The sequence below is a fragment of the Rana temporaria genome, chromosome 1 (genome assembly GCF_905171775.1).
Source record: "Rana temporaria chromosome 1, aRanTem1.1, whole genome shotgun sequence".
Classification (NCBI taxonomy): domain Eukaryota; kingdom Metazoa; phylum Chordata; class Amphibia; order Anura; family Ranidae; genus Rana; species Rana temporaria.
Genome location: NC_053489.1, coordinates 105,664,873 through 105,680,736, shown reverse-complemented (window position 1 = coordinate 105,680,736; position 15,864 = coordinate 105,664,873). Strand labels below are relative to the sequence as shown.

General features: G+C 44.5%; 1 protein-coding gene across 1 annotated transcript in view; it reads left to right on the top strand.

The window, feature by feature from the left end:
- The window catches only part of MAP1B (microtubule associated protein 1B), a 101,833-nt gene that overhangs the window by 27,857 nt on the left and 58,112 nt on the right, over positions 1-15,864 (top strand). The window contains exon 2 of the mRNA XM_040341465.1: positions 15,506-15,607. Within this exon, the coding sequence (XP_040197399.1) occupies positions 15,506-15,607 (102 nt within the window). The remainder of the gene's footprint in view (positions 1-15,505; positions 15,608-15,864) is intronic.

Below are 15,864 nucleotides of genomic sequence, written 5' to 3'. Positions count from 1 at the left end.
GTGCACAGAAAGTAGTCCTTTTAATAAAAAAAAAAAAAAATGAAGGAGGTTGTACAAAATGCCAAAAGTCCACAGTCCCACTTTCTGAAAGCTCTGCTGAATCAGACTTTGTGAAAAGTATATATAACCTTAGGGCTAAGCTACACACCATCAACGACACATAATTGAAGCATCATGCAAATATGTAGCTTACCTTATAAGGAGCCATTTGTTTGTCTGTCTAGACAAATATTCCTAATAATACTATTCCTAATATTTAATTGCTGCCAATTTTTATAGCACGATTAAGCTTTTAAAAATACCCTGTGTATGATGTGACTGCCAGAAAGTGGTTAAGCATCTCAAGAACAAGAGAATAAAATTGCCTGTGTGGTTTAGCCATTAAAGGCAACCTCTGAGGATATAAATATGTGTGCTGCTGTTGTCAACTTGTTTTTACAGGCTCCAGGTCTGTCATCCTGGCCAAGGCTTCACTGCCTAGTGTCTCATTGACCTGGAACAAGCATGCAAAGTGAGAATTGTGACTTTCCACACTTTACTGGGTGCATGCTTCTTCCAGGTCAGTCACTAACTAATTAGTGAGACTCTAATCGGGATAAGAAGAACAGAACCTGTACCTTTTAAACCAGTTACTTTTGGCAGCTAACGTATTGTTATGCCTGCTTGGCACCTAATCCTTGAGATCATGGCAGGTACCAATCAAAGTGGCTTATATTAACAGAGCACTCTAATTGACCAATGATCATGTGACAAAACAGCATGAAAAAAGCTAGTTGCATTTCCTTAATTTTGGGCATCAGCCGTGTTCGTGACAATGAATTATACACATATCTGGGGTAACTCTAAAAAATGGTGTTTAGTCATTTTGAAGGTTTTTTACTACAGTTTTCTTTTTTTTCCATCTATTGACACAATTAGCCTTAAACCCTCAGCTCATGCAGTGCATCCGGAAAGTATTGACAGCACTTCACATTTTCACATTTTGCTATGTTACAGCCATATTCCAAAATGGACTAAATTCATTATTTCCCTCAAAATTCTACAAACAATACCCCATAATGTCCATGTCCACGTGAAAGAAGTTTGTTTGAAATCTTTGCACATTTATTAAAAATGTTATATTAAAAAGAAAAAAAGAAAAAAAAAAAACATGTACATAAGTATTCACAGCCTTTGCTCAATACTTTGTTGAAGCCCCTTTGGCACCAATTACAGTGTCAAGTCTTTTTGAGTATGATGCTACAAGCTTGGCACACCTGTTTTTGGGCAGTTTCTCCCATTTTTCTTTGCAGGACCTCTTAAGCTCCATCAGGTTGGATGGGAAGTGTCAGTGCACAGCCATTTTTAGCTTTCTCCAGAGATGTTCAATTGGGCTAATGTCTGGGCTCTGGCTGGGCCACTCAATAATACTCACAGAGTTGTCCCGTAGCCACTTCTTTGTTATCATGGCTGTGTGCTTAGGTTCCTTGTCCTGTGGGAAGATGAACCTTCACCCCAGTCTGAGGTACAGAGAATTCTGGAGCAGGTTCATCCAGAATGTCTCTGTACATTGCTCCATTCATCTTTCCCTCAATACTGACTAGTCTCACAGTTCCTGCTACTGAAAAACATCCCCACAGCATGATGCTGCCACCACCATGCTTCACTGTAGGGATGGTATTGACCGGGTGATGAGTGGTGCCTGGTTTCCTCCAGACATGACGCTTGCCATTCGGGCCAAAGGTTTCAATCTTTGTTTCATCAGACCAGAGAATTTTGTTTCTCATAGTCTGAGAGTCCTTCAGGTGCATTTTAGCAAACTCCAGGTGGGCTGTCATGTGCCTTTTACCGAGGAGTGGCTCCTTTCTGGCCACTCTCCAATACGGTTATGCCGTGGAAGGGATTAATGATGTTGGTGCTGATGTCACCTGCTGGGTGGAGTGTTATGTGTGTTCTGTGCTGTTTTTCCCACCATACAGCAAAGCAGAAGCATCGCCCTCTACTGCTCCTGCCTATAAAGAGCCACGTATATCCTTGATCTCCAATCTATTCCTGCTCCCTCCTTCAGTGTCTCGGGTCACCTCCACCCATCTGACCCTCACCTGCCACTAGCTGTCTGGGTTTTATGAGTAACTGAGGCTTGGTCTTCCACCCTGAGTATATACTGCACTGTGGCTGCAACATGTTGTATTCTAGATGGGGGGCAGTCTTGCTTTACTATGTGCCCCAAGCTAAATATCTACTAATGGTTTAGGGGCTGTTTGCAGTGCATCTATTAATGGTGCTGATGTGTTGGGTTTATCCCATCTTCGGAGTTCTACTTCCCTCCATTGCCAGTATAGGTTACAAAGAGCTACCGTTATGTTTTTTTATTATTATTATTATTTAACTTTCCAGGGAACTGAGTGCATATAGCACTATCCTTGGGATTGTTTCTTTAGAACACTGGTATGCACTGGCACTATACTTCTGAGCAGTCAATGATGTGTTTATTTTATTTTTTGTGCCAAGTAGAAAAAAAAACATGAGCATTGATTGTATGAATTTGGACTTTGTGGTTTAAGTGATGAAACTATATCACAAAAATGGTTTGATAAATGGCTATAAACTTGAGTGTGGGGAAATCTAAAATCGATTTTTTTAGTATCTTTAGCATCATGCCTTACTCTATAAATTTTTCTAAGGAAATAGCTTTTTTTTCATTACTTTCAAGGAAAACCCATCCATGCACAAGGGTACATGCAAACTCTATGCAGGTAGTGGGATTCAAATAAACAGACACATCGTAAAGACTGATTTATACCACTTGTATACCAATGCCTGAGGCCCCGTACACACGACCGAGTTTCTCGGCAGAATTCAGCCAGAAACTCGGTCGGAGCTGGATTCTGGCGAGAAACTCGGTCGTGTGTACACTTTTCAGCGAGGAACCCGTCGAGGAACTCGTCGGGCCGAAAAGAGAACATGTTCTCTATTTCCTCGTTGTTCAATGAGGAAAGTCGGCACGTCGAGTTCCTCGGTCGTGTGTACGGGGCCTGAGAGTTAACATGTCTATTACCAGTTTCTAGAGATGAACTTTGGACATGATTCTGAACCCACCTAAGCTTTCCCGCCAGGAAGCTGTCACTGCAGACAGCCAATCAAAAGCTGTGATACATGTGCCTATATGTCTCAGTTTACTGCTCCCTGCTAGCCAGGTTATTGATGTGCTAATGTCCCCTCACTATTTCTAAAGGTTAATTGATCTATTGTGTTGTGTGAAGGAGAGCTGGGTTTAAGTGGCTTGTGTTAATTATTCTGATTGCTTCATTGTGGTAATTATCTCTCTATATGCGGGGTCGAGTGGTCTGGTTGATGTATTCAGTACAGCTAGTGCTCAGCGTCATTGATGTCATTGTCTAAAGAAAATGTGTTTCAGCATCGGCCCCGTCGTGTCTACCTAGTCATCTGTATGGAAGCCCCAGTGTGAGGGGGGCGGAGATTTGTCATTGTAACAGTTTTGGAAATGACATATAAGCTGTGTGTTATAACATTAAAGTCTGTGTTGTTCAAGCAGTAAGCTGGTCTCATGTGTGGCTTTCTGGGCGATTCCAGGGATATCCCTCCTCGTGGAGTATTGGGGTGATTTTCGTTATGGGAAGAAGGGAACGTTGACGGGGATATCATACCGATACCGTCACAATTGGTGGCAGCAGTGGGATTTTTCCCTTCTATTCCCCTTCACACCCGGATTCCAAGCAGACACTGGAAGAACTACTGGAAGTTCGTGGAAGGATTGCTAGCAACAAAACCAAGCGGGTCATCATAGCAGAATCAATGGAGCTAGACCAGGAGGACGGGATTGCAGCAACGCCAGCAGTACAAGAGATGGAGACACCAGTGATTCAGGAGGAGGAATCGCCAGCCAACAAGCTAATGAGAGAGAATCTAGCGTGGTTCGGCCCGAACCCAACGCCAGATGTGGTACTGAAAGTGATGGACATGTTAGTAAACGCAGAGCTACAGTTAAAACTGGCAGCAGTCCAACAAGCAGCCACACCTTCTACGAACAGTGAGTACAGCACAGCAGACGCAAGGAAGATTCCGTTTAGCGCTTTTAAAGCTTTTGATGAAAAGGACTGTGAGATTGATAACTTCCTGGCGGATTTTGAGCGACAATGTAACCTGCACCGAATAGCTAGAGGAGACTGGGTTGCAATATTGTCAGGCAAACTGTCAGGCAAAGCTTCTGATGCTTTCCGGACCGTGCCAGATCAGGATATCCATAGCTACGCCCGGGTTAAAGAAGTGCTCCTGGCTCGTTATGCAGTAACCCCAGAGTCCCACCGACAGAAGTTCAGGGACTCACGCAAAACCACGAAAGACTCTTATGCGGAATGGGCATGCCAATTGTCCCGGTCGGCCTCTAACTGGGCTAACAGCAGCCAGGCCACCACCGCAGAGGACATTTTGCAACTAATGCTCCTGGAGCAATTTTACAATCACATCCAGACGGACGTCAAAGACTGGGTGAGAGATCGCAGGCCCATGACTCTACCAGAGGCCGCGAAGTTGGCGGATGAATATGCAGATACTCGCAAGACGAACCAGGTCACACCACAGGAACAACCTCCACCACAAACGGTGCCCTCACACCCACCAACCGCTAGATACCAACCTCCTAACAGACCGGTGACATCTAGCCCTCGCTATCATCGCCAGGAGGGCAACGAACAACGCTGCTTCCGGTGCAAACAGCTGGGTCACTTCAAGCAGAATTGCCCCATGAATGACAACACCAGGTCAAATTGGTCTCAACCTGGGTACCGCCCACCAGCAGCAGCCCATTGTGTAGACTCGGCTTGGGATCCAAAGGAGCTGGGTCAGGAAGAACCATTGGGCACCCCTTACGAAGCCCTCATGGTACAATCTGTTATTACGGACAACAGGGAACACCATTGTCAGCTGGTCATGGGCGACAGCCCTGAGCCGGAGGGGCCCTGGAGGGAGCTGGGCAGAAAGAGGCACCGCCGGCCACCCTTCAAGAAGAAGAGGTCCTGGAAGCCGTATAACAAGCTGACCTGGGAGGAGAAGAAGCGACTGGAGGAGAGGGAGTCGCAGCGGGCGTCCCAGATGCGTGCCGAGATGTTCGCCAAGGGCCCACCGGTGGCCCCTTACACCACCACCCAGTTCCTGATGATGAAGGACCACGTGGAGAGCCTGCAGGACATGAGCAAGCAGGAGCTGATCCGTGAGTACATAGAGCTGGAGGAGTGCATAAGCCGCATGGAGGAGGAGAACAACCACCTGAGGTCACAGCAGCATGAACTGGAGATGGAGCTGGAGAAGCTCCAAGAGGAGAACCGGCGGCTGCGGAGGGAGCAGGGGGTGGCTGACCTTATGGGGCTCTGATTCCCCTCCCCCCCCCCCCCCCGGACTCTGAGCACCAGTGCTACAGCATTTCAACAAATATAACTTTTTCTTTTTATGAATCTCCTGGGATTGTCACTTCAGAGCCATAACCTGCCCCCTCCCATAGCGGGACACCTAGACGGCGGCGCACAGACCCATTCGCTGTCTTCACACTGACTTCTGGTGACTTTGCAGATCGCACAAAGACTTGGGGACTGACAGGCGTGTGATCTGACGACCCGGTGACATACCTGAGTCTGAAGCAGTTGCCAAGGGAGGTCAGTCATGCCAAACGGAGTTAACCTCTGACTAATAGCTCTGAACCCGTCAACCCTACTGGACCAGGGAAGGTCCAACCGGGTTTGCCGGAGCAGGGAGCAAAAGGGGGGCCATTGTGATACATGTGCCTATATGTCTCAGTTTACTGCTCCCTGCTAGCCAGGTTATTGATGTGCTAATGTCCCCTCACTATTTCTAAAGGTTAATTGATCTATTGTGTTGTGTGAAGGAGAGCTGGGTTTAAGTGGCTTGTGTTAATTATTCTGATTGCTTCATTGTGGTAATTATCTCTCTATATGCGGGGTCGAGCGGTCTGGTTGATGTATTCAGTACAGCTAGTGCTCAGCGTCATTGATGTCATTGTCTAAAGAAAATGTGTTTCAGCATCGGCCCCGTCGTGTCTACCTAGTCATCTGTATGGAAGCCCCAGTGTGAGGGGGGCGGAGATTTGTCATTGTAACAGTTTTGGAAATGACATATAAGCTGTGTGTTATAACATTAAAGTCTGTGTTGTTCAAGCAGTAAGCTGGTCTCATGTGTGGCTTTCTGGGCGATTCCAGGGATATCCCTCCTCGTGGAGTATTGGGGTGATTTTCGTTATGGGAAGAAGGGAACGTTGACGGGGATATCATACCGATACCGTCACAAAAGCGAATGAGGTATTCCCTGCCCCACAGCCACACTTATACAGGGGGCACAGCTGCTGGGTGGGGAATGCCTATGCCTTCACCTCCTATAATTGGCTCAAGTCACAGCTTCCTGGCAGGTTAGCTTATACAGACAGGTTCATGCTCATGTAGATCATCCCTACCAGTCTCCTATTTCAGGTACTCTTTATTATCACTATGTAGAAAAGTAATATAACATCCTAGCTGTATAAGAATGATACATTTTGTATTTGGTTACAATATACCTCACATTTAGTTATCTAGCTACATATAGCCCTAAAAAATTTTTTTGGGGGAAAACTTACAAGCATAGTAAATACTTAAAAGCCCTATAAAGGTATGCAAGCCACCTAAGCATGTTTAGTACAATGCCCAGTTTATTTCCTCCACCCAGGCAGCCCAGGTGCATTTGCCAAAAAAAGGAAATGTTCTGTTTTTTGGTAAATGCTCATACAATGTACTCAGGTTTGCGATAGGACCCCAGTATACACTCTTATGCCGGGTACACAGGATCAGAATTTCCGACAAGAAACGTTCGATGTAAGCTTTTGGTTGGAAATTCCGACCGTGTGTAGGCCCGATCGGACATTTTCTGTCGGAATTTCCGACAGCAAAAATTTGAGAGCTGGTTCTCAAATTTTCCACCAGTATGCAATTCCAACGCACAAAAATCCTATGCATGCTCGGAATCATCAAACTTACGTTTTCTTGGCTTGTCGTAGTGTTGTACGTCACCGTGTTCTTGATGTTTGGAATTTCTGACATTTGTGTGACCGTGTGTATGCAACACAAGTTCGAGCCAACATTCCGTTGGAAAAAAATCCACGGTTTTCCTGACGGAAATTCCGATCATGTGTACGCGGCATCACAGTGTTACACAGAAAAGCAATACTACAAGGGTGAAATATCATGTACAAGGTTTGGGATTTCTGTGGGCCTGATCTTTACTTTTTGCTACAACACATAAATGTAAATCATTCATTAACTTTCTTACCGTCCACGTAATGCATATATACAGTGGCAAAGAGGATGTGCTTTAAAGCGGATGTGCCATGGGAACAAAATATTAAAAGTCAGCAGCTACAAATACTGCAGCTGCTGACTTTTAATATTAGGACACTTACCTGTCCTGGAGTCCAGCGCCGATCGCAGCAGAGCACGAGCGATCGCTCGTCACTCTGCTGCTCCCCCCGCCATCCACGCTGAGGGAACCAGGAAGTGAAGCGCTGCGGCTTCACTGCCCGGTTCCCTACGGCGCATGCGCGAGTCGCGCTGCGCCCGCCGATTGGCTCACACGCTGTGTGCTGGGAGCCGAGTGTTCCCAGCACACAACGGGCGACAGACGGGATGTGACGGAATGCCCGTCTTTCGCCCGTAGCGTGTGGCCGGAAGTGGGTGCAAATACCTGTCTTTAGACAGGTGTCTGCACCCCCCTCCCCCCTGAAAGGTGTCAAATGTGACACCGGAGGGGGGGAGGGTTCCGATCAGCGGGACTCCACTTTAGGGTGGAGGACCGCTTTAATGCCCACATGCCACACATATGTTTCTATGGGAGGCAGAGCTGTCTATGCTGATAAGGTGCTCACTGCGTCCTCCCAGCACAGAAACCAAGTTGTCAAAGACTAATGTTTAGGAACCGGTAGGTCCAGCTCCCGATCATGTGACCATTGTGATAGCCGACCACAGTGATCACATGACTAGGCAGACCTTCCTGCCCACAAGTGCATCCAGCAGCGATCCCTGTAGGTAATTGCTGGCTGTGACTTCACATTATAGTAAATGGGACCAGCGGCTGCATCTAGCTGCTCCCAGCAGCAGCAGCAGGAATCAGAAGGTTCCTGCTGCTGTAATTTGCATTGGCCTAAATCGCTGGTGTGAATGTAGCATAACATTTCACCCAATATAAGCTTGGTCACAGCCTGTATTTAGACCCCATTCAAACTGGGCCGTTTTGCAGGCGCTGTTACGCTAAAAATAGGAGCCTGCAAACCGACCTGAAACAGCCGCTGCTGTGTCTCCAGTGTGAAAGCCCCTAGGGCGAAATTGGTGGTAAAGCCGACGCCGCCCCCGCCCCAGTGTGAATAAAAAATATAAAAAAGTCCAGTGTTCCCACTCAGTAAGTGCAAAAGAAAGTGTCCGACCAAGGATTAAAGGCTTACCAGAATTTGTAGCTACACAATTAATTAAGTGCAGCAAACACACCTTTTTATGCCAATTCGCAAAGGGTTGAATTTCAGAGCCAAAACGTTGCACCGTGACACAGCGTGGGGGCGTCCATGTGAGTTTAGCGGCAGGATATATTGTTTTTATGCACTTTTACCTGTTCATTGTATGTCCTTTTAGTAAATACTACACTATGAAGCATATATTTTGTTCATGGCCTTTGGTATTTTGGGTCATATGAATGAAGCGCTACCCTATGAAGTGAGATACTCATCTGGGTGTAATTTATCAGAGTGGTAACAACAATACACCATATTACATTTTTTTTTTTCCTCCGGCCTATCTGGAGTTTCAGAGAAAAGGATAAATGGAGAGGATTAATCATACTCCACATAAGTGGCATTATCAAAGTGTGTTTGCTGCACTTATTTGTGTAGCCACAAATTCTGGTAAGCCTTCAATCCTTATGGTGTTCGGACACCTTCTTTTGCACTTGCTGAGTGGGAACATTGGACTTTTTTGTTTAACACATAAGGACTTTTTTATATTTTTTATGTTTATGTAACTCACGTTTATAATCCCATCACAGCGCTGCATATTTTATGTTTATTGCTTTGAAGGATTGGATATATTGCCTTTTTTTGCTAACAGCTGTTATTTCATAAAATTTTTCTATTTAGCCCTCTCTTTATTTTTTCAGTTTCCTTATATTTATGCACTGGATACTTGTACCGTGTACCTTCTTTTAACCACTTCAGCCCCAGATGGATTTACCCCCTTCATGACAGGGCCATTTTTTGCTATACGGCATTGCGCCAATTTAACTGACAATTGCGTGGTCATGCGATGCTTTACCAAAACAAAATTGATGTCCTTTTTTCCCCAAAAATTCAGCTTTCTTTTGGTATTTTTTTACCTCAGCGGTTTTTATTTTTTACGCTATAAACAAAAAAAGAGCGACTTTTTGCTTTAATGAATATCCCCAAATTAAAAAAAAAACAAAAAAAATGTCTTCCTTAGTTTAGGCCCATATATATTCTTCCACATAACAGCTGCTAGCAAAAAAAGGCAATATATCCAATCCTTCAAAGCAATAATTGATTGGTTTGTGCAAAAGTTATAGCATCCACAAAATAGGGGATAGATTTATGGCATTTTTATTTTATACTTTTACTAGTAATTACGGCGATCTGCGATTTTTTTATTGGGACTGCGACATTTCGGCAGACAGATCGGACACTTTTGACACTACTGACATTTATACAGCGATCGGAGCTAAAAATAGCCACTGATTACTGTATAAATGTCACTGGCAGGGAAGGGGTTAACACTAGGGGGTGATCAAGGGGTCAAATGTGTCCACAGCGTGTTCTAACTCTGGGGGGATGGGACTGCCTGGGGGAGGAGACTGATCGGTGTTCCTATATACTAGGAACAAATGATCTGTCTCCTCTCCCCTACTAGAACGTGGATTTGTGTGTTTACACACACAGATCCTCGTTCTGGCTCTGTCAGGAGCGAGCGTGTGTGCCTGGTGGACATTGCAGCCGCCGGAAGCTTGCACATCGGCTCCCCAGTACCGCAGCAGGTGCTCGTGCGTGCCCTCTATAACCCTTAAAGCGTCCGGTGTACAGCTACAGTGATTCACACAGGGGAGTTATTCTGCCACCGTCAAACAGCGGCGGACGGTCGGCAATCGGTTAATAAAACTGACCACATTCAGAACTATATCTAGTTTCCATTGAAAAGGAATGTAAATCTTTCAAATTATGTTTTTAGATGAACATGAAAAAAAAGTGGTAGATGTAAATAATATTATCAAGTATTATCAGTGTGTAACAATGCTTTTATGAGCTTTATTTCTGTACATAGTTTTTAATTATAAATGCAAACGGGAGAAGCCATGTTGTTCATTACATGCTGGGGCTTTGTTTCCTTATACTGCTCCTTTTCACAATGCCAATCTAATAGGCTGGGTTTCTCACTAAATGCAATGTACTCACTCTACAGCTTATAGATAAGCACTTGTTGAAGGTTAAGTTCCCTTTAAAAAAAATAATAAATACACATATTTTTGCAGGATTTTTTTTTATTATTTTTTACAAATAGGTCTGTAAAGCATTGCAACCACAATAAATGGACCACGGGTGCAATACCAGGCTCCTGCAAGCTCTTCGTCCAAATCTATATCTTACTTTAAGTTAGAGACTTGGAGGAAGAGTCATTGGACTGTGAGTGTGGTGATCCTTGCATTTGTATTCCATCGAGAACTATAAGGCCATCTGCTGAGGTGGAAGATTGACTTGTAGCTCAATCATTTCCAAATCTCTGTATGGGCAGAGCCTAGAAGAGCCGCAACGGTTTCAAAAGTTACAACTACGGTGAGGGAGAAGAACTCCTTCACACTGTCCCTGGTCGGGGGTTGCTTAGCAACAAATTAGATGTTACACCCTAAATAAAGAGTAACATGTTGCAAAAGGTAGAGTCAAATTTTAAGTAGAAGCGTTGAATTCATAGGAGTCAAACAGAGCTCCCTCCAGTGGTATAATTAAAAACCTCCATATAAGGGCATATTTATAAAGCAGTGAACCATATATTCAGTCCAGGTAAATCTTTCTAGTGTATGTGTGCAGAGAATGACTAACAACCTGTGAATGTTTGGTGAATGACACATTTACTGCTTTATAAATATACTCCTACCATAGCAAAAATCTGAAATAACGAGTATTTGAAAAGGTCACTTTCTAAATTACTTTGAAAGGAGCTCCAGCCCCCCCACAGGAAGATCAAATGTCAGTAGCTACACACTGTAGCTGATGACTTTTAATATTAGGACACTTACCTGTCCTGGAATCTAGTTATGTCCGCACCCCAGTCAATGTTTTAAATTGGCTCTCGGGTGCATAGCCTGTAGGGGAAGCTGAAATTGAAGCCTCGCAGCTTCACAGCCGATTTCATACTGCGCATGCGTGAAGCGCACTGCACTTTCTGAATGGCCCGTGGTGGGGAAGGAGGAGGGGGGCGGAACTTCTGGCGTACCTCACCGCGGCAAGGTCCTACAAAAGTGGGGATGGGTACCTGTCATAAATAGTTACCCGCTCTCTCCACTGGATGAGACAGATAAGTGGAGCTTCCATTTCTGGTGGAACTTCGCTTTAAGGGAAATATTTGTGCTCACTAAATCCTACTTTGCCTTTAAAGCCTCTATTAGAGAATGCTTTGCATTTTCTAAATGAATGTAAATCGTTTTCCGTCCCCACGCTGAAGAAGTTCCCGCCTACAGGACGTAATGCGTACGGGGGGAGCCACGTCTGACGTCACCTGTGGCCATCGTTCATGTTTACAAACCAGATATGTTTGCATAACATACACTCGTTCATGAGTGCTTTTCTTGCGAGTAACTTTTTTTATACTTTTTAATGGTAAATAAATCAAGTGTATACTGAGAGCACTAGATTGTCCCCTTTCTCTCTTTTTAACATTACACACACTGTGGAAGCACAACTGCTTACTGATTTACCATCATCCCAGGAGTGGATCTTTTGGCTATATGACCTGTTTAAGGTCGAATCAATGAGGTGAGAGGCTAAATTGTCTGTGGTGGAGAGACCTGGATCACTGCTTCATTGTTTGTGTCTGTCTTTTTCACTTGTGGGATATTGCTTTCCTTATGTATAAAATATCCATACCTGGAATCCAGCTGTAAGGAACTTGTAACTTCAAGGTATTCTTTAACTAGATAAAGTTCCTTAAGGAAGCAAAGGATTCATTTTCACTGATGACTAAGGAAAAGTGTTAAGTACTGAATATAAAACAAATTTCTGTACACAACATAATTGCCATACACTCCCATCATGGTACATCTATGGGGAATTGAACAGGTTTCTTAGGAACATGCATGTAAGTCTCGTGATAAAAATAGTCCAGGGTGAATTACTAACATCAGCTTCATTAGTAAATCTAAAGTAATGCGAACATTTATTTTCTATGACTCTACATATTGTATCCTGATATCTGCATGTAGTTATTACATAGTTAGGTTGAAAAAGTCCATCTAGTTCAACCAATAGAAAATAATAAATAGAAAACCTCCATGTGTACAATCCTACACCTAAAGGGTGATTCAGAATAAAATTTGGAGGGGGCTGAAGAGCATGGGGTGAGGCGAAGAGCACGGGGGGAGGCGGAGGGCACAGGGGGAGGCGGAGAGCATGGAGGGGAGGCAAAGAGCACGGGGGGAGGCGAAGGGCACGGGGGGAGGCGGAGAGCACGGAGGGGAGGTGGAGAGCATGGGGGAGGCGGAGAGCACAGGGGGTTGAAGAGCACTGGGGAGAGGTGGAGAGCACTGGGGGAGTTGGAGAGCACTGTGGGGAGGTGGAGGGCACCAGCTGAGGTGGAGAGCATGGGGGCTGGAGAGCACTGGAGGGGGGCGGATAGAACAGAAGGAGGTGGAGAGCACTGGGGGGGAGGTGGAGGGCACAGGGAGGTGGAGAGCATGAGGGGGAAGGCAGAGAATATAGGGGGAGGCAGAGAGCATAGGGGGCCGAGAGCACAAGGGTGGCAGAGAGCACAAGGGGTCAAAGAGCATGGGTGGGGTAGAGAGCACAGGGGGGCAGATAGAAGCAGGATAGGGGAGTGGTGGGGCTGCTGCATATAGAAGAATTATTCTCTCCATTCCTCCTGCAGCCTCTAAAAGCCTGCGAGAGGGAGAGGAGGAAAAGAGGCTGCAGAAGGAAATGGAGAGAATGATTCTTCAATAAGCAGCAGCCCCTACCGCTCCTTCTATTCAGGTTACAGGTTGCACTCAAATTCTCTCTGATCCGGCTCCATGGTGTCTGCAGCAAGTGTCTCCTTTAGCTCCTCCCCTTTTGTGGCCACGCCCCGGAACGACTGCTGAACAATACTGGCAGTTGTGCGGCCATGGAGAGGCTGAAGGTGTCTCCTCTAGCTCCTCCCCTTCATGATTTTGTCCCCCTGGCACTAATGGCTAAGCTAAACTGGCAGCCGGGCATCTGCGGAGAAGCCAGGTGAGCAGTGTGGGCTCAAAAAGCAGCCCAGCTGTCTTGGACCCCGTAAGGGCTTGCGGCCCCAGCCCACCAGGCAGGTGCTGGTTTGCCCTATGGCCAATCCAGGCCTGGTTGTAAACCTCAGACATGAAATAAGTACACTATAGAGGGATATTGTTCATAAGTGATAACTACAATTGTAATTGAATGTCTCATTTCTGTCTGCTGCTTCCTTCCTCTGCTATTGGCATGAGTCACTTCTGACAAATTTTCCTAATACCAAGAGAAAAAAGATGACAGGAGGGAGCTCCAGCAAATTAATAGTCTCAGTTCTGTTCCTGTGTGCTGCGTGAAGGGTGTGTGTGTCCCATCCCTCCAATCAACTCTTAGAGCTCTCCTCACTAAGCTCTGCGGAGTGTAAATTTAGCTCTCTACTCTATTTTTCTGACTGCTCAGGCAAGCTTTTTGAATGCTGGACTTTAATCAGATATATTGAAAATAAAACTGCAGATAAACAGGTGCAACTTGTGTAGGAGGGTTTGTTTCATCTCTGTGTATTACCTGAGGCCAGCCACTTCACTGGATCTACAGCCAATTTTAGGGACATGACCGGGTCTCTTTAATTTGCATCAGTGGTGGGGGGTGTCTAGGCATTTTCTTTTAAAGTGGTTTTAAAGGTTTGGCTTTAAAAGAAAAAACAAACAAGTTCTACTTTTCAGTTCTGTGTAATAGTTTTGCACAGAGCAGCCCCGATCCTCTTTTTCTCGGGTTCCCTGCCAGTGCTCCTGGTCCCTTCCTCTTGACCAGTCCCCGGGGACACTGGTGCATGCTCGCTCCCAAACCCTGCTCCATGCATCCATAAGACACAAAGAGTCGCAGCTGTGGCTGCGCTCCCACTCTCTCCTCATTGGCTCACTGGCTGTGATTGAGATGGGGCTCAGGTGAGTATTAGGGAAGCTGCGGAGGGGAAGCACACAGGATTTTTTTTTACCTTTATGCATAGAAAAAAAATCAGCCTTTACAGCCACTTTAAGGTTTGCTTTAATAGTGGATTATCAATTAACTACTGAAGTACTATAAATTTTTTTTCCTGAAATTAAGCAGGTGTGGCCCTCAGCACACCAATGTAGCCTCAATTTGCCTCACTGTTTTATTTGAGTTTTACATGCTGTTGTGGACTGGAGGACACCAGTAGTACAGCATATACAGACATTTGTTGTTATCATGTGGTAACTAACCATAAAGATAAAAAAGACTGGGTTAAGGAGACATAGATATTTATTCATCGTATGCAATTAGCAAACCATTTCTGATGTAATAGAGTGATAATGAGGGTCCAGAACAGTCAGAGGCACTCATTATTGCACAGTAAGATTTTCATTGAGGATATTTTCCTTTACTTCCTTTTCCATAGACACAGCACCAGATTTGGATTTTTCTCTTACTTTCTGTCTCAATGATAATGGTCACCAGTAGAAGAGGGTGAATCGTCTAAACCCATTTTCGAAAAACGAACGTTCGGCCGTGAACGCAAACGATAGTGCCATCATTTAATGACCGATAAATCGTTCAGTGGACATAAATAAAAAAACATTGTTTTTTTTTTTTTTTACATATACCTTGTGCAGGGACGGGAAACACATTAACCTTACAATTTATCGTTCGTTCGGCAGAAAATTTCCAAACTTGTCCTTCGTTTTTTCGGCTCAAAAACGTCCCAACGATTATCGATTTTGTGCCCATTAACTGTTCGAAAAACGAACGAACTGTCTAAATGAACAAATTTTGGCCGATTCTTCGTATAGTGTATGGCCAGCAATAGATGGCCTATAACCCTTCTCAACTTTTACTTAAAGGGGTTGTAAAGGTTTTATTTTCTAAATAGGTTCCTTTAAGCTAGTGCATTGTTGATTCACTTATCTTTTCCTTCCATTTCCCTTCTAAATTATTTTTTTCTTTGGCTGATATTCAAATATATTTTTTAGCTATTGATTTACCATAATGCATTTCATTTTGCAGGTATCCGATCATGGGACACAAAGCTCACTGAATGCAACTTAGACCAAGAATTGAAGCTGTTTGTATCCCGTCACTCTGCTAGATTTTCTCCAGAAGTTAGAGGTGAGCTATCAACATTTTAACCATCTTTTTGGTTTATTTGTATCTGTATGTTATCTATAGGATTATGCATATAGTGGAGTCATAAAAAATGTAATAATAAAATTAACATGCGTCTTCTTACTGTATAAAGGACTAAACAATTTTGGGTAAAGTAACCTTTTCAAGTTAAAATGATTTCTAACTGAGGCTGTAAAACTGATCCTCCCATACAGTTGGTAGATAAGATTACAACCCAATTACAGGGTGTACTACCACAT